This window comes from Alligator mississippiensis, chromosome 12, assembly GCF_030867095.1.
Source record: "Alligator mississippiensis isolate rAllMis1 chromosome 12, rAllMis1, whole genome shotgun sequence".
NCBI classification, from domain to species: Eukaryota; Metazoa; Chordata; order Crocodylia; family Alligatoridae; genus Alligator; species Alligator mississippiensis.
This window is the reverse complement of record NC_081835.1, coordinates 21,685,697-21,709,993: the sequence shown is the minus strand read 5'-3', so window position 1 is coordinate 21,709,993 and position 24,297 is coordinate 21,685,697. Positions and strand designations below refer to the sequence as shown.

Sequence of the window (24,297 nt, the reverse complement as noted above, 5' to 3'; positions counted from 1 at the left end):
GCATGCCAACATTCACACCTGTCTCAGAATCTTTGCTAATTAGGAGATAAGAGAAAAACATTTTAAAATTTATAACCTATTCCTTTATAGGTGAATTATGTGTTTGGAAGGTTGCACATGTATGGTATGACTGTAATAGCCAGAATAAAGCAGACTACAAGTTTGGCTTGCCTCTTGGTATTAAGCCTAACTACACTTTCTTGTTTCTTGGTATTAAGCTTCACCATCAGTAGGTGTCTCTACCTAAATCACATGGGGATTTACAATTTTCACAGGTTGATCACAGCGTAAAGTTCTAATTCTGCGGTAATTTTGTGGTGGCCTCACCCCTCAGGGCTGATTGATAAACAGGCCCCGCCCCTTGGCACTGACTGGTGAAGTCCCAGAGGAAGGAGGGATGACAGGGTGGCCACTGTCTTGATTGCTGGTTGCCCTTTGTGCTGCTCCACCCCTCCATGCTGACTGGGGGAAAGGCCTGGGAGGAGGGAGCAGCTGCCATCTTGTCTGCTGCCCTGCATGCCACCCCATCCCCACTGTCTGTGAGGACCACTGGCTCCCACTGGGGAGTCAGCATTTTATTTTTATTAAGGGTTTTAATTGATTTCGCAGACAATTCTGGATTTCATGGTTTCCATGAAATCCATGAAACTGCAAATTAAGTAGGTCCCTAACTATCAAGAATGAAAGGCAACAGATTTAAAAGAATGAAACTAATTGCATGTTTTGTAATCTAAATCAGTGGCGACGCGTAGGGGATCCATGGGGGTGCACATGCACCCTCTGAAAGCGCTGGTGCACCCCATCAGGCTGCGCTCCCTGTTTTGCTGGTGGGCAGGGGGACAGGTGGGAGCACCAGTGGTCCCTCTGCAAGCACTGGCTGGGGAGCGGGGCCACCAGCAAAAGCAGCCACACTGCTTCTGGAAGTGGCTGTGGGACTTTTGGAAGTGGTGCAGCCACTTTTTGGTGAGTGAGGTTGGCCGTCCCCCGGTCAGCATGATCAGGGGCCAGGGGACCTCCCCCCCAGTCAGTAGGATTGGCTGCCAGGGGATCCCCCCCCCCGCCCCCCACCCCAGTTGCTGACTGGTGTCAGGGGAGGCACATGACCCCCCTGACTCAAGAGGCACTAATCACCCATGAGCTAAATGTATTTAAGTGTGTATGAATATACATACACAGCAAAACAACTGAAGACTTGATTCTACAAACATTTACATTTAGGCATAATTACTCATATGAGTATTTTTATTGGCCTAAAATGGGACTATTTAAAGCTAAATTTGAACATCAGTGGGTGCATCTACATGTACGTTTTACTGTGGAGTAGACTAATTAGTTGCACAGTAAAGCGTCATTATCTACACATATGCTGGTATTAGGGCTCAGTAGACTAATTAACTCCTCCATAAGATAGTACTATCTCCCTGCAGAGTAATTTACTGCCCTGAAACATGTGGATATGCTGACCATGGGCATAAATTGCACCCAGTCAGCCCAGCCAGTCCCACTGCTCAATTCTCCACCCCTGCTCAAATTGCTGCTGTCTCAGGCATATGTAAAGATGCTGCACCCAGGAGCTGGCTCAAACTTTACTCTGGCTCAAACTGCTCTGGAGTTTATTGCTTCAAATTCATTGCATGTGTAGAGGCACCCAGTGTTTGTAAGATCAGAACTAATATTTGTTATTCATAACAAAAATGTATATTTTATTAGTACTTTTTCCATGGCTGCAGGGGCAGTATAATAAAAATAAGTGTAATTTGTATAGCATATCTGTGTAAGATCTCAAAGTGCAAGTTTTACTATTTTCATGCTACAAATACAGAAACCAAGTACAGAACGGCTGTGCTTGGTGAAGGGTACATAAAAGTCATTGACCATAGAGGATAATTTCTTACTCTCAATCACCTGATCTCACCAAAAAGATATATTGGTAAGAAATGGTAATATTAAAATAGATTAATTTTCCTCAAAAAAAAGTGTCACTTCCAAAAATTACACCAATTAAGGGCAAAAGGCAAATGAATTCTATTTTATGATTCTGTATTTTCATATTCTATCAGCTAAATACAGTCATTGTAACAATCTTGCCTTCACTTCTGGGAGTTGAAAAATATTAAGTAAAAAAACCCAAAAAACTTCCCAAAGAAGCCATATACAAGTGAAATTTATGCCAATGGGCTAGAGTCAAATAATCAACAGCTAGGAATCAGGCCATTTTAGCTGCACTATCCTATGTATCACTGAAGCACAACCACCCACAGTATTTTTATACCACTTGATCTTTGTGAAAAACTAAAGCTGAAAAAAGGCCCTGGCATGATATGTGAGGTTAAGAACTACAACATCAGGTGAAACATGAAAGCGAATCTGGGTGAGCTTGGGGGAATTTTTAGTGGTGATTCCTTTTTAGTTAGTAATGAAACTGCATCTTCATCTTAATTTTTTAAAATTTTTATCCAGCTGCATTTTACAGTGAATTTAGGTTTTTCTTGCTGTCTTATAATAATACATTTCTACATGACCACTTCTATGTAATCTTACAATCGATATACTTCTTGACAGCAAAAAGATCTGTGAAATTTCAATTCTATAAATATATGTATACTTAAATTACTTCAGTCATACAACAACTTAACAATTGTTATGCTTTATAACTCACTGCTTCATTGGTGACATATAGGGGATGCATGTGGGTGCACATGCACCCCGAGTGGCGGCGAGCCCCCCTGAGAGAAGCGCTGCCGACACTGCCAGTGGTGCCTGCAGGTGGTTGCTGCTCACCACCCATCCCCACTCACTGCCGACATCGCCAGCAGCATCTGTGGGCGGTTGCTGATCACCCCTGGCTACCACCAATGCTGTCAGCAACGTCTGCAGGTGGTTGCTGACCACTGGTCGGAGCTTGCCATCCCCCCCGCCACTGCCGTGGCTGCCAGCGGGAACCCCCCGCTCACCGCCTCCACCACCTGCGAGCTGTCATCGTGCCCCCTCAGCCTCCAGGGGCATGCGTCATTCATGCAGTGCTTTTCTATTTATGGTATCTATTAGGTCTTTTTAACTTATATTTTAGCTCTGTCCTTTCCCTGCATGTTTTTTTTTAAATTGTTGATTAAATGGCTTTTTAAATACACTGAGGCCAAAGTGTACAAGATTATTAACACTTATATTTTGTAGCTCAAAGTAGCTACTTTGGTCACCCATCTACCTCTTTGTATACCAACAACAAAAACTGGTACCTAAATTGGCTACCAATAAAATCTTGAATCTTTCTCCCCCAATACAATCAGAGTCAAAGAGGGTAAATTCAGATGGCCACATTTTTTAAGTAGTGGTGAGCAAATATAGTTGATAAAGTTTTCAGTGTATATTCATTCAAATTAGTCATTTGAATTTCTAACCATAGTTTTTTCTGCAACTATTCAAGTACTCTACCACCAGTAGACTAATTATTTGCAAAAAGCAAATTGTAAGCTGATATTCTTGAATATTTGCCAAAAGCAAATTACCATTTACACTATTTTAGTTAGCTACATTAAATCAGCAACAGAAAACTGTATCAACACAAAGCAAATATTGATTCAATCATTCACAAGAAATTATGAGTTGGTTATATGAGGAAAAGGTTCTATGAAGAAACATACAATTAAAATTCAGTACTTAATAAGCAGCTTGCAAACAATTCTCAAATAGAAGTAAATCTCCAATAAATGTATTACTAATTATTGACCCAGCTTGAGCTGCAGGCATGGGGATGTTAAATTCCAAGGGCTGCAGCCAACTGTAACTGAGGAATTTGACTAATCAAAACCAAAAGAGCTGACCACGCAATTTGCTGTCACTGGTAAATAATTATGCACACTCCTTTGAATATGATGGCTGAAAGCTGTATTTGACTGGTTGGAATATACAGATGTACTTAATGTACAGTTTTCAAGATTCTACTGAGTGCAAGAGATACTCCAGGAATTAAGTTGGCCTGATCTGTGTACAGCATATTGCCAGACAGAATGACAAATTTATCTTATAAACCTTAACAGTGATAAAAAGCTAACCACATATAGTAATTCCAGTTCCCTGCTTTATCTTGGCTACTGTACAATTTGTGAAATACATCATTTTGAAGATAAACATGACTCTGTTGAAACAGAATACTGTAAAACTATATAAGGCTATTGTAATACCAAGAAAGCTGTCTAGATTATATACTGTTAAACAGTTAAGAAATATCACTCCGGGAAAGGAAGTATTTTGAAATGAAAAGTTGTATTACCACACATTGATTAAAGCAATAAAACTAAACTTGAAATTGAAACTAAAACCATTCAGGAGTTTTGTTATGTTTTTGTTTTTAAAAAATTAAAGAAAAGGCCTGCCTGCATATTACAAAATAACACATCTACATGTGTTCTATAAAGCCAGGCCCTAAATCTGCAGCACAGCAGGAAGCACCTACACTGATTGGGCTCATCCACCCATGCAAGCACATGCACTTGCAGCAGCTCAAATAGAAGTGGTGCAAATTTGAGCCGGGGCTTTTTGCCTCAGTGCACATGCTCAGACACGCACTTTGTTATGGAGCAAATTGTGGCACTTGAGGCAAAATAACCCTGCCTGGCTCCTCTCAGATCTGAAGCCAGGGGGAGCTAGAGCCCGAGGCCAGCACCTGTGCTGTTCCCAGCAGTATAAAAAGCTGCCTTGGCCGTCAGCTCAGAGTTACCTGACCTCAGGAGCTTTTGGGACCCAGACAATTGGTATCCGGGAACACTAGGCCCTTGTGCCAGCTAGACTGCTGAAGCAGCATCCCAAATTCACTTTTTAAAATACCCCAAAATCCACATTCTTCCACAATTAGAACAAGAGAGAGAGAGAAAGGGAGACTGATCAGATGGACAAAGTTTTATTGCTATATTTACAATGTTAAAGAAATTTGGAAGCCTACCAGTGTCTCTAGCATCATAATTAAATAAATCCTAAATATCTATGTGTTTTAATGGTTGCTTTGGGTTCCCCTATCACATGGTGGGTGTGTGATGGAGGAATGTGGGGGTTTGCAGGAAGGGGTGGGAAGGGGGGTAGGTGGATGTGGAGGGATGTGAGTCACTTTGTGAGTAGGTGTGTGGGGACTGTGGGTGTGGAGGCTGCTTAGGAGGGGTGGGTCCCCTGCATGAATGGTGCATGCCCCTGGCACCTGGCGGGGCACAGCAGTGCTGGCAGCGGCGTGAGCGTGGTGGCAGTGGTAAGAGGCAACCACTCGCAGACGCTGCCGCCAGTGACAGCAGTGGCCAGTGGCAATCACTGACTGCCCACAGATGCCACTGGCAGCAGGGAGGTGGGGGGTAGCAAGCAGCGATTGCCCATAAGCACTGCTAATAGTGTCAGCGGCGCCTTTTCTGAGGGGGTGCACCACCATGCTCAGGGGGTATACATGTACCCGTGTGCACCTCCTATGCATCACAAATGGTGCCCTGCACCCCACAGGGCAGAGCTCCCCCCCTCCCTCCCCCACAGCACATGGACTACCCTACCTGCAGGGTCTCAGGCCCTGCTAGGAGCTACAGCTCCCCCACCTCTGGTCTCCAGTTCCCTGCTCATTCCCCTGCTCTTCTCCAGCCTCTGGAGGTTGGAGATGGGCAGGAGAACAAGCAGGAGGCTGGAGAGAATAGGAGAATAAGCAGGAAGCTCATTCCCCCCACCCCTGTTGGTTCCCCCAGCTCCCTGTTCATTTCCCCACTCCCCATTTATTCCCCCTGCTCCCCATTCATCCCCCCTGCCCCTGTTCATTCCCCCCACCCTCTGTTCATTCCCTCAGCTCCCTGCTTGCTCTCCCAGCCCCCAACACTCACCAGCAGTAGCAGAGAATGAGCAAGAGGCTGGAGAAAGCAAGGGAAGTCTTCAGCTTATCTCCAGGGGCTTGTCTCCAGCCTCCTGCTGGTCTCCAGCCTCCTGCTCCTTCCCCTGCTTGCCTACAGCCTCAGGAAGAAAAATGGGAGCCTTGCCTTCATAGGCAGTGGAAAGAGGGGGGCTAACAGGGCTCAGCACCTGCAAATGCAGGGCAGCAAAAATAGCCAGAGGGTAGCCCAGCCACAGGGCGGAGGGGCACTCACACACTCAGATACCTGCACAGTCACAGCCAGGATCACAGCAGGCCCAAGTGCAGGCAGGCAAGTTCCTTTTAGTTGGGCTGGGGGGAACAGGGGACACCTCGAGAGTGAGGTAGGGGCGGGGTGAATCATCCACCCCTGCCCCACTCCCTCCTGCACTGTGGTGATTGCCCCAGGACCTGGCCCAGCTGGGGCCCTGTTCACAGTGAATTGGGCCCTGGCCGGGCCACGCCGCGAGACAATTGGAGCCTGGCGGCTCCTTCAGAGCCAGTGCAGTACCGGGCAGCAAAGCAGGGGGCATGTAGGGTCCCAATCTTTGCACAGGGCAGCGGTAGGCCACAGCTGGGCTCAGCCTCTGCTCCTTACATCCATACCTCACTGCTGCTGCTGCTTTGAATGTGGCATGGGGTGGCGCTATGTGTCTTGCTGCCAGGCCCGCCCATCAGCAGGATGCACATGCTGCCATGCCACTTTCAAAGCAGGGGATTAATCCTGCTTTCGGCCCCACCTGCCTAAGGGGGCCATGCTGGCCAGCCTCTGGCCATGCCTCTGCCACTGCAACAGTGAAGGAGGAGTACCCAGAAGACCCTGGCTCATGCCATGCCCATGGGACAGGGGAAGGGGAATTAAATCCCCTCCCCGGCCAGTTGGCTCCAGGCTACTGCCAGGGCTAGCCATGCCCCTACCACTGGAGCAGCCAGTGGAGAAATGCAGGTTATGCTGGGGAGGGGTGGAATCCTTTCCTACTCCCTTTTGGGCTGGCATCTGGCCAGGCCCCCATCCCATCTGTCCCTGCTCCTGCTAGGGAGCAGAGGGGCAGGGCCAGCCCTGCTTCGCTGGAGCAGAGAGCACAGCCGAGAGAGCATGTCAAGATGCTGGGGGACTCTGGTTTAACTTAAACCAGGATGGGGTCTGGTACAGAAGTTGCATAAACCTGTTTGAGCTCAATCACAACATTCAACCAGGTTTGTCTCAAACTGGTTTCGGCCATTTTGAAATTGGTTTATGTAAACTGAACTTACGTTCTGTTACAGGTTTACACCAGTTTCTGATCACTTAAACCAGTTTGTGTGTAATATCTGTCCCTAGCCATAAACTCTGGGATATGGATTCTACTCCATAAGGGGTTTGGTAACACCTATTTTTTAAACAGCTAAGTATTTTATTAGATCCAGCCCTTTGGGCAGTGGTCCCCAACCTTCACTGAACCCAGGACAATACTGAGCAACCAACATGATGTAGGCAATATCAGACATTACACTGCCTGTCAATTTCAGTTTAACTTTTTAATTTTCTTTGGCCGTGAGCAATATTGGAAGATCCTGAGAACCACATATTGCCCAGGAACCAAAGGGCAGGGGCCACTGTTTTACAGCCCAATATAAATGTCAACTCAAGTGACTGGAAATCCTGCAATTGACTTCTTAATCCTTTGAATTAGGCCCTTACATTTATGCAATGGTTCTAGCATCCCATTGCAACTGATGTAGAGAAGCTAATGCTGACGTTCCAGTAAGAAAATAAATTCCTTTTGGGAAGTCATTTTCTTGACCATATGGGCTGGTTTTATAGATATATTATATATCTATCTATACATATCTATCTATTTATATAGATAGATATATATAGATCTATCTATCTATATTTAAATCTTTACATATTTAGACATATAAATTAGTATCCACAAGTTTTATACACCACTCTTCACAACTGATGCTTTTATAGACATAATTAAACATTATAAAATGCATTACAAAAACTTACAGCTTCCTCAAGGTGTTGTTGATCTGGATGATCATTTGGTGTATGTCTCAAAATCTCTCTGAGCAGCAATGGGTATTTCACTAGACGACTTCTTGGTATGTCAAGGAAATTCCAAAGGTCCAGTTTACGGCTGAAAGGAGACTCTAAGCAGCGCTGTAGGAAATCCTGCACTCTATGATCTTGTTTCTTGTGATCCAGTAAAGCTTTGGCTGCTACTTGATTGCTGCAGTAGCTATCGTAGGAGTTTAAGCAAGGCAGCTGAGGAAAAACAAAATTGAAACTAAAATGTATTAGGCAGAGGCAAAATGCTATACAAAGCTTCAGGATTTTACCAGTGATGGAGGTAGCCCTCTCCTTAATGATTATACAATAAATTAGTCATGACATTAAACAGACAGAGGAGTTTTACAAGGAGTGTCTTTTTCCAACAGTTGTCTTCAATATTTTGGAGAGCCCCAAGTATGCTTTAATTTCTAGAAAATACTCATGATTTACCTCCACATAAAAATACCTATCTTTGAAGCTAACTTTTTTTTAACTTCATAAGAACTGCCATGTTCCATAGCTACTGATGCACCTTTCCTCCAAGAATTTGTCCAATCCCTTTTTGAATCTGATTAAACTGACAGCTCCCACAACATCTTGTGGTATTGAGTTTCATACTTTAATTACAGGCCATGTGAAAAAGAACTTTCTTTTGTTAGTTTTTAACTTACAACCTACTAGTTTCATTTTATGACCACTAATTCTTGTACTGTGAGAAATAGTAAATAATAAATACCTATTTACTTTGTAAAACCTTATCATGTCTCCCCTCATCTCTTTTTTAAACTGAAGAGACCCAGCCTCTTTTGTCTCTCCTCATAAGGAAGCCCCTCTGTATCACTAATCATCCTTTCTGACCTTCTCCATATCTTCTCTAGTTCTTTTGCATCCCTTTTAAGATGTGGAAACCAAAACTAGGCACAGTATTCAAGGCGTGGATGCAACATGGATTTACGAAGGGGCATAATGATACTTTCTGTTTTATTCACTGTTCCCTTCTTAATAATCCCCATCACATGGGCGACTGGTGCCTCTTGAGTCTGGGGGGGCACCCGCAGAAGCGGGCACCCGCTGATGCCAGTGGAGGCGTTGACGGTGGGGACGGGGCTGGTGAGCACCCGTAGAAGCTGCCAGCAGCAGCACTGGCAGTGAGAACGGCCTTGTCGGGGGCACGTGCCCCCCGTGCCCTCCCTACCAGTTGCCTATGCCCTACCATTTTGTCTCTTTTTGATGGCTGCTGAGCACTGAGCTGATGTTTTTAGCAAACTATCCACAATGACTCCCCAGATTTCTTTCCTTTGTGTTAACAGCTATTGTAGAGCCCATTGTAGTATAGGCAGTTTGGATTATTTTTGTCCATGCATCATTTTACACATTTGCATTAAATTTCACCTGCCATTTAGTTGCCCATTGCACTAAATAGTGCAAGATGCTTCTAAGTTTCTCACAGTCCACTGTGGTCTTTACCACTTGGAATCATTTGGGTCATCCACAAATTTGGCCACTTCACTACTCACCCCTTTTCCAGAACATTTCTGAATATGTTAATAGTCCTATAATAGATCCCTGGGGGACCCTGTTGTTTACTTTTTCCTATCCTGAAAACTTACCACTTATACTTGCTCTGTTTTCTACCTTTAAACCAATTTCTAAACAATGAGTAGACCTTCCCTGTAATCTTGGACAGACAGAAATTACGTTTGTTGTGCAATCGTCCCCTTAAAAAGTGCTCTACAGCCATGCCCTGACAAAAAGGCACAGCTGCAGAGTGCTTTAACAGTGCCCAATCACTGGACAAATTAACCCTCATTAAATGAGAGTTCAGATAAAGGCACTCCAAAGTGGAACACCTGCATTAACTTCTGTTTGTCCCTGCCTGGAAGCAGGGCTGCGAGGGGGGTCCAATCCACCTGCCCCACCCTCCAGCACAAGCTGAGCAAACCCCAGATGAAGCTCCCTTCCTTCCCTTCACCCCTCCCATCCTGAAGCCAGCACCAGAACTGAGAGAGCACAGGGCTAGGGGAAAGAGGCAGCAGACAGGCAGCCTCTCTCCCCTGGACCAGCTCTAAAGTGGAGCTCAATTGTCCCCCCACCCCCCAACCAAACAGTGAACATCTGTTGGGTCAGGGGCGGGGGGTTGCTGTAACTCATGACGCTTTCTGTGAAGTGCTATGAGTTACAGTGGGGAGCTACACATCTGTAAGCACCCCTTATGGCTACCTAACTTAATTAAAATCTAAAATAAAGGCACCTCCACATCTTATATAAAACTGAGGACTTTGTTTTATGGAGAAAAATTCCAAATCCAATCCAAGGGAAACCAAGAGAGAACAACACCTTGTTCTGGAAGAGCACATCTCTAGTTGTGCAAGCTATGTACAGCTTGAGAGAGACTTATGATTTGGAACAAGGAAAACATTCCCTCCTTGGAAGGGCAAAAAACCCCAAAGAAACACAATGCTCATCTTGTGGGCTTCCTAATTCCAGGGTTTATCTCCCCCCCCCCCCACCTCCCAACAGGAAAGAACTATTAAATCATTTTACATGCTACCAAGACTTCTCATAAGCTTTCCCAGCCAGCTACCAACCTTATTTGATTACAATTAACTATAAGCCAGTAAGTTCACTGCCAATAATGACAGGTTGTGCTTTGTACATTTTTGTAACTCTATAGCAACAGACCCATGGTTCATTTAAGTCCAGTATCCTATTTCTGACAGTCACCTACACAACAGAAGTTGTGGAATAAACCTCCCCCATGGAGAAGGACTGGTAAGTACCCTCCCCCTACCTCTCTCTCTTCCTGAGGGGCTGGGCCAAGTAGGGGCCTGGGCGGGGCGAGACCTGGCATGGCTCCCACTCAGCCGCCTCCTCCCACTCCCTAGGGGTAAACCTCCTCCCACCACGGGCCCTGCTTACCTCTGGCTATGCTGGGGGTTGGCGGGGGGCTCCGCAGCTGCTGGGAGGTCTCTGGGGGGCTTCGGGGGAGTGGGGGTGCAGCAAGCTTTCACCCGCACGTCTCTCGCCACTCCCAGAGCCTAACTGATTAATTAATTGGATCTCCCTGTCTCCCAACAAGAGGGTAACTCCTGATCTACCTGCCGTTTTGCTTTTCTGTGGATATTCACTAGCTTTTAACCACACGATAGAATGTCTATATTTAGTGCGTAGTGAAGTCATAATTTCACTTCCAGCATGTTACATTTCATTACCCCTCTCATAAAACTTATGGAAAATGGCCTTTGTGAAGCAACTGAAAGAAAAAGCAACTAAAATTACATTTGTACTTTTATACATTTTACTTTTGAAGCCTATTAAGTCATTTTTATAGATCCTAAAAAAAGTCATGCTAAAATGTGTTTTGAAAGGTCATGAAAGCCATCAGATGACACTACAAACAGTAGTAATTTGACAGGTGCCAGCTAAGATGCACCTTGATTCTTGAAAGCACTTCATCAGATACCTAACTGTAAGCCTATGTGTTAGTCTCTTTGAAGTCCACGACTGCTCATACAGTTCATAAGACATTCTTAAGAACTTTGCTAAACTACAATCTTAAGAAGATTCTAATTGAAGTCTTGATACGTGATTAGAAGAAAATTTGAAATCTAACTTTGTGAAATGTATTAAATATTTCATTTATTTCTCTAAATATGAATTCCAAACTACCAAAATACAGTATCATTTAAATTTTATCAGACAAAGATGTTATGCTTATTTACTTTGCTGAAGTGTAATTTACATTCCTGAAGTTAAAATTGGCCATCAGCTTTCACTAATTTAGGTTTGACTTCCTCCTTTTCTAAGCCCTGGAGACACCCAAGATTTCCTTTAAAAAGAAGGAAATTAGCTATGACTAGTAAGCACTAACTAAATTCTGAACACATAACTCCTGTTTTCCACTTGTGTCATTAATTTCCATTATCATGCTGCCTAGCTGCCAAGGTAACCAAGTAATCCTGTTTTCACATGTGATGGGTTTTCTTGTTCTGTCTGCATACTAAGATTAACTATCTCATTTAAATGTTTTTGATTTCCCCAAGGATTAACAAGCATAGTATAATACTGGCAACATCAAAATAATCTGTACAGTGGAAATTACTTTTAACTAGATGATACAAATAAGCATGTTTTAGAGACACAGTAAATACCAAAAAAGCAGTTCTCTAAAATATTTCAGATAAATATATTTACACAAATTAAATTTGTGCGTGCCCATTAAAACTACTATAACTACTACTATAAATAAGTAATTTGTATAGGCCTGTTTAATTTAATAAAATAAAATATATCACCAATAAAAGATATCACTAAAAAACCCTTGCTTCTCTCATTTAATTTAAATGAAGAGATGAACTTTTATGAGGTAAAAGCAAAAGAAAGTTAGAAAATAAATTGATCCATTAGTAACCTGGGCTGCTGTACATTAATAATAATAATAATAATGATAATATCATCATCATTTTAGTTCTTGGATACATTACACTTCAGCAAAACGAACATAAAATCTTTGTCTCATAAAATTTGAATTATTTTGACAATTTTCCTTCTCTAACTATTAAATAAAAGAAAAATGATTCAACTCTTGAAAGAATAAAATACTTTTCACAACATTTGTGTGTGCTAATTATGTACACACCAATTATATGCAGCTGCAATGATCCCTGGTAAATATTGTATTTATGGTGTGATTAATAATACGGTAATCTCACTATAAACTACAACGTACCACATGTGCAAGTGATTTATAGCACAACAAAATGACAAACCAGACACTAATATGTTCCACATTTAATATAGAACAGCTTTGTGGCTGGTTTATATAGTGCTTTAATTTGAGTATGTGTCATTGAAGTGGTGTTAGGGATGCTGATCAGCCTGGGCCCAGCGCTGTCAGGAACTCTGAGTAGGCAGGCCACATATGCAGGCCAATCAACAGTTCTCTGTGGCAAGTGTCCTGGTCCCTAACCACGTTTTTTGGCTTACTTCTGGACTTTGGATTTTCCTGGAGCAATGTTTTCTGGCTCCTGACTCATTTGGCTCTATCTTTCGACTTCACCAGAAGCACTGTCCCCCGGGTTGTTACTTGGTATTTGATCTCCTAGATCCTGACCTGGGACTGTGTTGTGGACCCTGCTTCTGGATTTCGCCCTGGTTTTGGTACATGGCCTATGCTGAAGTCCCTTACAGGTGGGAGCTTGAGATCAAGGAGCCACTCCCTGATCTAGAGCTCTAAGCACCCATGCACAGGCCAGCTGCATATGTACCCTTTGAACATGCTAGTGGGAGGGTCCTGAGATGGGGATCTGCTCCTAGGTCTAGGGCTCCCCTGCCCTAGCAGGCATGCAATTAAATTAATGTCTGCCAGGGCCCTATGATAGAGTCCTTATAATTTATGTGCTCAGCACTGCAAACTGCACTTTTTCACTTATGTATTTACTAACCAACTGCCCACCAAGAATGATTGGGGCGGGGTGCGGTGTGGGCAGGGACAGAGGCCTGCAGGCAGTCCCTCCATCCCCTCTACTTTTGGGGCCGAGCCCACTCCCCCTTTCCACCCCTCTCTGCCACTGGGCAAGGCCCACCCTGCTCCCACTACCCTCCCTGCCGCCCTTTCGGGGCCAGGCCAGGTTGGCCTCAGCCCCACCACCCCCGTCCCCTCTGTCCTTGCTGTCATGGTGATGCTCCACCATGGTGCTGCCACCTGCAGTCTGAATGCTCTTGGAGCACTGATTGGCTGCCAAGACAGCCAGTCAGAGTGTGAATAAAGCATTACGGACAGACAGATAGACAGATTAAGGCTTTTATAATATTAGAATTATAGACACTGAGTTATTTTAAGCTATGATGACCCTCTGTTGGGTAGGGTGTCATATATATTGAATATATCAAGAAACCAACCAACCAATAAACAACTCCATCAAAGCCACAAGTTTCATTTACTGCAAATGATCAATTATAGTTTATTTCTGGCTTCCCTACATTATACTAGTACTATGCAACAATTCTAAACTGACGGAAATGTACACATTTTGTTTGTTCAAAATGTTATGTTTTTACTTGTTATGGATTTAGCTCTCATCTTAAAAGCTAGTGGCTGTTATTTGTATCAGATAATTAATTAATCTGCGTACCTTACGTACAATATTTTGAAATAGTTTGCTTCTCTAGCTGCTTACTTGTTTATGTTTATTTCACCCTTACCAAGCCAAATTCAAAGTACTTTGCTCAAAGTAATGAATAAATACTTAAAAAGCAACTGAAAATTAATTTGACTAAAATAGTGGGAATTTTCCACATTAAAAAGAGATAGCTCAGTGAAGAAAAATAATCCCTTATTCATTTACAGACTTTCAAGTTATTAATTACTTGATTCATTTGAGATCAAAAGGAATAATAAAGGATCACACACATCTCCAAGAGGTTTTTTGTTTAAAAGGGGCCTTTTTCCTTTTAAAAGGGGCAAAACGTTTTCATTGGTTGAACAGGGTTTGACATTTCCCATTCATAAACAACTATTAAAATATGTATTTTGTTTTTTTAAAAAGGCCAGAATCCAAACAGTAGTACTACTTCGTCTGTAGTTTCTACCAGCATAAACGCATCTGCTGTTAAGGGAGAAATATTCAACAACCTGTCAGGAATGATAAACATGGCAAGTTCTTATGAATGTCCTATAACAGGAAGACAGCTATTTCATGTGATTTGCAAATGAATGCTTGATGTGTAAATGATCTTAAAATTTAAATGTGAAAATTTCCCCATAGCATTCAAATGGGATAACCACAAACTGCTTGTATATTCTAAAAATCAGAGACTTTTTACATTTTTATGTAAATAAACTATGTCCCCATTTTTTAAAATTAATCTTAATGCTAGATAGATTCAGAAAGCAAATTGGATTTTAGGGTTAGATGCAATAGTGTTTGTTTACTGTGGACATACAGAATAAAGTATACAGGAACGCTTAAGGGACCTTGATTCCAAAAATGCCTGAAGTGATTTAGGTGCCAAAGTTACTTAGGCATTTTTTTAAATTTTACCCCCCCATCCTCACAGAAACAATCAAGCTACTTAAGCTAAGAAACTAAGAAAATGAGAAGATGGATGATAATTTTAATTCTGAATTTTTGTATTTTATTATTATGGAATTCAGGGTATTCTAACCATTACATGTACACACACAGATACATTCTCCTTGTGAGTTTAATAGCATGCCACCTATCACCTACTAATGGGCAGCCTTTTTGGAACTCGGGTGTTCCAAAGTCTAACACACTTATCAAATGTTTTGCCATTTACTGAAATGTTTCTCTTTGGCATAGAGAAAAAATTGCAAACAGTATAAACTCTCTTATAGTACTGCACACTTCCTGGTTCCAGCTGTGTATAATACAACCTCAATTATGTAAAGACTAGGGGGAGGGTTGGGGGAGGGTCACTTGAAACCTCTGAATAATCAAGGATTTGACAAGCAGTGAAAGAAGTTCAGCTTTGAAGTGTGCGCTAAGTAGGGGTCAAGAGACCTTCAAAGTCTGCTGAGCTGGATCCTTCAATTAGAGAGAGTCGGTAAGGCAGAACAGGACTAGGGCATTATGTGTTTAATGGAGGCCCAAAGCTAAAGAGCATTAGCTAAACTGCCGCTAAACTGCCTTAGTCTTGCGGAACCAGATGTTATCCAATCCTCACTTCTTTGAAAGCCTGTGAAAATTAGGGATATGAACATGTTTTGGTTGACTGGGATTTGGATAATAAAGTTCAGATAACAGTGGCTGCACTGTACTGGGCGAATAACCTCATGCATTTTGTTACTTCTGCTTTAACTCTTCAGCTGTTGTTTTCAAATCTCAGAAGAGACTTAGTTTAGGTTTGCTTCAGTCTAAGAAGCAAGCTAAACCTTAACTCCATATTACCTTGAAAGAATTAAACTTCCCCCTTCTGTTAACACTGCAGCGAGCTGGTGTTCACTGCAGTTTATGAGTTCTTACTAAAGTTCAATTCACTTAGACTACAATTTGAATCTTTGATTTTTAACTGTGCATACCTCAAATATTGTCTGAAATACTGAGTAAAATGTTCTGAATTACTCAGCTCAGTGTGACAGTTCTGTTTGTAACTTTCAGCTCATATACTAGAAAACCATGTGAAACAGGACTTAACCATTATTCACGCAAATCCCCATTTTGTCCTTGGTAGGAGTTTGTCCAAGTAAAGATTTAAGGACAGTGTCCACAGTGCAAACAGTGAAAAAGTTTAAAGGTCTTTGACCACTGCCTATTTTCAAAATGAGTAGAGCTTTAAGCATGCATCGGTTTCTCAACTGTAAAGTGCATACATGAGGAGATGTTGCTTTATTTAACTGTACTGTACTTTTTCCTAGCCACCTCTCTTGGCATTTTAAAAATGCTAAAAAAAAAAAAAAAAAAGAGAGACATCATTTGGAAAGGATATACTGAATATGAAGTAAACCAGTCTGATAAAAGGTAAAAAACCAATGAGGCAATTAAAACTAACTTCAAATTTGATTAGGATATCTGCCTTACCCAGCTCACAAGGATATGACCAACATGCTCAGTAGATCCATCAGGTTTTCTGATCTCCTGAAGCCTCCTTAGAAGATCTGATCAAAATAGAATAGGAAGGAAAACTCACTTGCTGAACAAGATGAATATAAATAAATGTAATTTAATCATTGAACAGAGTTATACCTTCATGCAGAGGGATTAAAGAGTCCAGTGTTCCAAATATTTGGTTTAACTCTTGCTCTGTCATTATGCAGAGTTTTAGCATGGGGTCATGATAAGCCTGCAAACAAACCAACCAGTCAGTCAGAAAGAATTAGCATATATTTGAAATCTGAGAAATTAGAGAGAGCATTTAAATCCTTCCATAACTTAAAAAAGGCTGAAGGTATTTTATTCGTGCTTTCACAATCTCACATTGTGTTAAAGATCAATTATATAAAATTAAATCCCAAAATTGAAAATTTCAGAATGTTATGAGTATAAACTTCAGCAGGCAGCAGCTATTATAAATGGTGGGGGGGGCAGTTAAAGGGCAAAATAGCTGAATAAATTATTTGTATAAATACCTTTTTTGCCAACTTCAAGTCTTCTATCAAGTCTTCTTCTCCCTGGGCAAGTTCAAAGATAGCCTATAGGAAAACAGACATATTTTTTTAATTTAAACTGACTAAAAAATTGCTGTTACTTGCTAAATCTGATAGGAGGCGTACTCTACTAAACTTAATCTGATATTTACAAAACCATTTTTTGCTAAGTATTACCTTAAAAATCACAACCTTGAAATACTTCTTTAACTATTTCAGAAAATAAATGTTTTATGAGAAGTGAAATTTTTGGCCTGACATATTTCTGATCTAGCAGTCACTCTTATGTATTATATTTTAATAAAACTGAAATCTCTTAACTAATTTTGGTAAAATAATGACTGTTTATGAAATATGTACACAAGTATCTTTTTAATAAACGTAACATTTGTCAAAAGGTTCCATATTGTTTAACAGGGCAACTATTTGAAAATCCTTTAAAATGTTAATATATTACAATACTTTTAATTTTGTATAATTTTTTTCTCTTGTGGGGAAATGCAGAAGTTTGGTGGAACTTCCGCCTCATGCCAGCCATTTTTACTGAAGGGAGTTCTGTATTTTATTATTATTTGAACTCAGATCAAAGCTTAGCACACTTTCAGCATGGTACCTTAGTAATCATATTTTTTAAATGACAAATCATAATTTACATGATCTAGTTTTGATCAAGCATCGCAAATGAGCAAATTTTGCTTAATTAAAATTATTTATATTAAAAACCGAGATTTTAAGAATGTTTAAAAGTTCCATGTTCAAGATCATCAACCATGATCCATTGAGCATATCCATTGTCACTCCATGACTTATGAGATGGTATTCCTTCTTCATAGAAACATAATTTGTACCATATCTGGTAGGACTTAGGAGCTCCTCCTTATCTTTGTGAAATTGAATCTGGCCTCAGCTATCTGTCATCTCTCAGGTGGACTAGAACTATGCAATATACCTGGGCAGGAAACCTCAGGAAACTCCAGCTGGTTACACAATGCTGCAGCATACCTGAGAAAAATAGGGTATTGCAAGCATATCCTATCTGAGCTCCGCTCTCTAATGCTGAATTACATTTCAATCATTTGAAACGCTTGAGTGACCTCTTAAAAAAGTCTCAGGCCATAATTTCCAAAGGCTGAGTAGCCTGGGGTCCAGGTACCTAAACAACCAAGCAACGTTTCAGAAAAAAGACTAGCAGATAATTTTACTCCTCTGGCACAACAGAACTTTTCACAATAAAGATACTGTGCTTGTCAACACAGGAAAGAGCTTCCTCAATGATTGGTCCAAGATTGTGAAATGAATGTACACAAGAACTGAGGACCACCCCAAAGATGCAGTTGTGACACTCGTGTTCTACAGAACAGATAGTACAATGTGTGCGCGCCAGTTTATGTATACAATTCCCAAACAAGCCATTCACCTGCACACATCCCTTCCTCTTTGGGCAGGGTTAGAGAACAAATACATAACAGACAGAAGTCACATTGGTTAAGGAACAACTTAACTGGAAGGCAAGCAAGTACACTGGTGAAGAAGAGCATGGTAAAAAAATCTACATAAAACACCAAAATCCTGTGATTTTTTTTATATAGTTCATATATATGGGCTGTATACAAGGTGACCTCCAAGATTTCACCCTAAATCAGAACAAATACTGTACTGTGTTATGCAAACAAATTTGCGTAATATATTTTTCAGCAAGTTCCCTTCAAATTTCTCAATTTGAAAAGCTATTTCCTATGATTTTTTGCAGTGTTTAAATCTGTAAGAGAACTTATATGACATTACTACTGCTATTTGATTTATGACTCACATAACCATTGCAGTGTTCTGGAAAGGTCTGTTACAAGCTTGCCTGACTGTGCTGAAACTGTAGAACTGAAATTTCCCTGATATATAGAAATTCTCAAAGGTTTAGAGGTAGTGGGCCTACCACAATGATAATATTTGTAATTTAGCAGTGGAGCATTGGAGTTGTTTTTAAGTAAATAGGTCTATAATGCATCTATAAGCTTATCATAAATAGGGGTGATTCCATTTTTCATTTCAATAACTTCTCTGCCGTAAGAAAAGGCAGTTTAACCATATTAGCAAGGCTGAATTAGAACCTGTTTCTGTTCCCACTGAAGTCAATGGGGTTCTGCTATTGATTTTAATGGGAGTCACTTGGAATGTCTCTTACACAGACTGTGTTATTAGTGCTAGAGTAGTGTTACTTTTTTTATAGAGGATACATTTTATAATCTTATTTAATCTTTCCAGCATTGAAAAACCACTGGAAAAATATTAATAACCATTCCCTGTATATATAAAAATGATTATGTCTATGTTATTAAAACTTTTACTAAGTTAGTATTGACCTTACAACAAAAGATCTTGGCAAAACAAATTAGCTATATATAAAACAAAACACTAAGGTAAAAACAGACTAGAAATCAATTAGTTAATCATATAAGGATCTCTGCAATATAATGTTCAGTAAATCTAGAAGTGTTACCAGCTGCAGTATTAAATATTGTCTCAAAGTACAGCAGTTTCTGTAATGACAGCGCTAATCAAAATTAAACTTGATTTGATAATGAACAACAGCAAACATGCAACTACATAAAATCAGCACTAATACTGCGTAGGAATTGTATGCCCCTATCGCCTCAGATATGACCTTACCACAACATCATTCAGCAATGGTTTCACAACAACTCCCAAGAAAGGTGACCCTTCACAATCAGTGACTGGGGGGATAATCTTAGGTGGTTGTTCTCATGACTGATTCTACTTCCCACAAACAGTGGGAAACAGCTGCACTGTCCCAGCTTTGTGAAAGTCAAAATCTCAGTATTCTTTATTGTAAAGCTCTGCAATGTGGATCTTTCATTGTTTCTTGTTATTTCCATGAGTGGCAGCATTTTCTCCAGAGTTTATACAAGGCTGACCTCTCTAGAGTGCCATGCTTCTTTGGACCTATCGTTCTCTGGCTGCAAGCCAAAAGCTATGGAGTGTAAAACAATGCTTCACGTGTTCTCCCACTCATCATAAGTAAACTCTCAGGAGTTTGGAGCCTTGTTCCAAGGTCTACACCAGTGATATTCAACCAGGGCAGCATGAGATCCTTTAAAGGGTGTCACAGGGTGATGCTCAGTATTAACACTATTGGGTGTGCAAATACATGATTCACAAGATAAATCCAGAGTTTTCAAATAGGAATCCAAAGTGTCAAAAATACTGCGACCTGTTGTATAGCCTTTCTGTATTGGTTGCAGCATCAGAATACCTGTATTATGCTTCCTCAGTTAAAAAAGCAAGTGAAAGCTAAGAGATGGCATTTTCTGAGGGCTGCCTTGAGATTACACCAACCGAGAAGAGTGCAGCCCTTTCGCCATTTAGCCTTTTCTACCATCTGCATACATTACTCTTCTACTAAAAGTTCCTTGGAAATTGTGCTTTCCTATGTATCTGCATGACCTAGACTGGGCCTGATTCTTACAGGAGCTTCTCAGCAGTAACAGCAGTACAAATAAAACAATGCACATACTAAACACCAAACTACGCAGACCATCCTGCAAAACTCTGATCTAAAATGTCTTAAAGCTATTATACATTAATTAATGAAGCATTTAAAACAGCAGCAACAACAATGATCTACTGTAGATTGACTATAAAGATTATTAGTGAAATTCTGATTTTATTGAAGTCAGTGGCAAAATACTCAATGACTTCACTGAAGCCAGGCTTTCACACTATAACTTCAAATACAGAGTTGGCATTCATTAGCGTTCCTAAATATTTTAAACACAACTGTCCAATTGGAAGCTTAGGAGGATTTTAAAAAATTGTACCTCTTGACGCTTGATTTCTTTGGATGTAAGCATCTGATTGACACAAACATCGAACGTCTCACTCCACAGTTTGCTGTCTCTCCTCTTTGTGTTAGCAGAAGGAACATTTCGAGACCACGGTCGTGGGGTGAATAGATCAGGGCGACTGTCATTCCGGAAGCTAATAGAACGCTAAGAGCAGTACATAAAAGACATAATTGTCATTGTTAAAGAGAGCAGTTTCATGTTTACAAATTATCCAAGGCAAAACTCTATTTCCAAAGAAAGTTACATATTTAATAAAATAAAGCAAGTTAAATTAACTCTTAATTCCAGTTCTACCCATTTTTTGTTGCATCTAATACTACTTTTTAGTATTAAGACCATAAGAAATGGCATTTGAAAGCATCTTTGTGGTACATACAGCCCTCAGTAACGTACAGCTATTGTTTTCCTTAACACTGATCAATGCAATTGGCTCAAACTAGTTTTCCTTCCTTTTAGTTCCAAAGGAACTGCCCCAATATGCAACTCTCTGGGCATATCTACACGTGCACTTTAAATGCGCAGTAGCCTATTCTACTGTGCATTAAAGCAGTGTGTAAAAAACCATGCTAATATGCAAATGTAAAGTAGAATAGATTACTGCACATTAAATATTACCTAAAAAGCATGTACATGCGCTACTGTTCCTCATATTGGAGGTATTAAATGTAATGCTCATTAGAAAAAGTGCACTAATTTATGTGTAGATGTGCCCTCTTATTCAGGTTGTGTGCTGGATGAAGGTGGCATTATTCTCATAGAGAAAAGCTTCAAAGCTAGACATGACGTTATACTAAATGGTTTATATCTTGAAATTTCTTAGTGAATATTTAAATAACAAATCATAAAATTATTTATGACCATACCTCAAGTTTACAAACAACCCAACTAAAAAGTACAGCATATATGGAGATAGCACCTTATATCCACTAGGACCAATAAATAAAATTTCAGTGAACTGTATTGGAAATTTTCTATCAATTTCTGTTGTCTTGTAGCAAGGACAAACAGGTCCTGTTGGAAGGGCCAGCAACCCCAAAAATGCCCTACTTTGTCAAAAGCCTTGCTGAATAACTCAAAGCACTGAAAGCCAATTTTACTACTGAGCTATTATCTCCGTTAGGGAGAAATAACCTTGGAGATTTCAATGCAAAGTGCAACTACCTTAATCCTAGTCATAAATTATGTAGGGTAGGGATAACTCCCTCCCACCAAATTTCTTACATATGTTAAGGTGGAAAGAAAAACATTCTTGGTGTTACAATATCAGGGTTCATTAAAAAATCTTTGAGAGAGAAGTAGGAAAAATTTGAGGTGTAGCTTAAAAGGTGGAGAACAGGTGACAGACCTATATCAAGAGAAGAGATATCCACATTATGGGAATTAGTAAAATAAAGACGAAACACTTGCTGACCTAAAATAGGATAGCAAAATCTATAAAAGGAAGGCTGTCATGGTAGTATTAGCAGCTAGGAAGAGGATCAAGCAACCTGTCAAAGAACAAGGCCTATTTTAGCAGATAGCCATCTTTCTTTTGCTTGTGTGACACATCATAGCTTGCAAACCTAAGAACAAATAAACCAATGCAGCAAACTCCAGAAATTATTTAATACCTTATCTAGACCAGTGTCGAGTTAGAGTCAGAGGCACATCAACCTACTGCTGTAACAGGCAGTGCACAATCTCAGCATGCAAGACTAATTTGAAAAATACCTAAATAAATTCTGATAACTAATTGTAACACAAATTCATAATCTAATATTGGTAATTTAAATGCTAACATTTTAAACAATTTTCCCAAGTAAATTAACCTATTTCAAGTGAGTGAAACATAACATTAATTTATGCTGCAACATCAGTGTTTTTAAAAGGATAAGAGAATGTACTCTATGTCAAATTCCCAACCTTGGGATCTTAACATTAATTAAATAGCAAATAGATTCTTTATGAATTTATGGTCTCCAAGCTAGTATAAAAATAATTCAGGAGTTCCTATTCTGATTGGATGAGTGTCATGGGACTGGTCTGTGGGTCAAATCCAGTGTAGGGTTAGTCTACAGGTGAGAACTGGCACACAAACCCGGTCCTACACTGCATCTGACCACAGAGTGACCCCACACACCAGCCTACTCCTCATGCTGGATCCAGCCATGGAGCACCTGGTACGAGCCAAACCCTGTGCACAGGGCCATGTCATCTGGCCTGTGGGATTCCCCACAAGTCCAGAAATTTGGCAGCAGGGAAGCGATCATAATGTTAATTGCTGTGGCTCCCAGCACTCCTCCCAGAACTACAGCAATTTATGCTGCCACTGCTCCCCCACAACCACAGGTGGGATCTTACCACCACACCCCTCTCTCCCACCAAATTTCCAGACCCATGGAGAGCCCCAAAGGTCAGATAACATCTCCATGGCCACAGATTGAGCACCCCTAGGTTATACCAATAAAGCCTTAACTTGTAATGGAAATAAAATAACATTAACTTCTGCCTCAATGCTAGTTGGAACTTTGTTCAGTTCTATTCAATCCCATTTCCATCTTGTAAGGTAAGGTGCATCACCATGAAAATGATCAAATGTTACTAGCTTTATAATGCATTGAAGACAGTGATGAAAGAAGATTTATGCCAGATGGTTAAATCAATTCACGTATGCAAATAATTGTACCAGCTCAGCATTTAGTACTCTGCAGGTACACAGAAGTGATGAATAATCTGTCAAAATGTAGCTAACGTTGCACTATTTTAATCATCCAGTCTACAGTACTGTAAGAAGAAGAAAAAACACAGCAGGTATGAGTAATCAGAATTAAAAAAACAAAACAAAAACCAATTAGGACTGCTTTTTTGGCATCCTTTGTGGAAAATACTGAAAATTCATTTACATAATAATATTGGGAAGGAAAAGACACAAAAATCTAATATTTCTATAACTATTAAAATATATTAAAAAAGTACTACAAAATCCTCAGACTTAGAGATGTTTCCCCTTGATCTGTATATGGAACATCCATTAATATATGATGAAATTTCCACATGTGAAGCTGAGAAATTATGCCCCATGGAATTTCACTTCTTTTACATATTTCTCTCAATATCCAGAAAGGATTGTATAAGACAGAAAGATAATATTTTTCTCCTAAAATTGTATAGAAACCATTGCAGATGATTGTGATATGGTGTTTTTTCTTTTTTCTAGGTACGGTGATGGTTTCCTTCAGATATCATGGCTGCAGAGTTATATCTGTTAATACATGTAGAAAATGTTTTTTTTACTGATATATTCTTACAGTGAAGCTATAACATAACGACACTTGTGCCAACTGGAGAACATAAATGTGTAATCCCAAGTTCTGGAATATGAAGAAAATACTGTGGAGACAGTCTAGGGTGGAGTGCCAGCCATGTTACTAGGTCTCAG

General features: G+C 40.4%; 1 protein-coding gene across 2 annotated transcripts in view; it reads right to left on the bottom strand.

Annotated features, from left to right (window-relative positions):
- The window catches only part of ARHGEF3 (Rho guanine nucleotide exchange factor 3), a 303,899-nt gene that overhangs the window by 6,714 nt on the left and 272,888 nt on the right, over positions 1 to 24,297 (bottom strand). For both annotated transcript variants that reach the window (XM_019495453.2, XM_006266703.4), the window contains 5 exons: positions 20,853 to 21,023; positions 17,002 to 17,064; positions 16,619 to 16,715; positions 16,454 to 16,530; positions 7,866 to 8,123 (listed from right to left, as the gene is read on the bottom strand). In XM_019495453.2, coding sequence (XP_019350998.2) covers positions 7,866 to 8,123; positions 16,454 to 16,530; positions 16,619 to 16,715; positions 17,002 to 17,064; positions 20,853 to 21,023 — 666 coding nt within the window. The remainder of the gene's footprint in view (positions 1 to 7,865; positions 8,124 to 16,453; positions 16,531 to 16,618; positions 16,716 to 17,001; positions 17,065 to 20,852; positions 21,024 to 24,297) is intronic.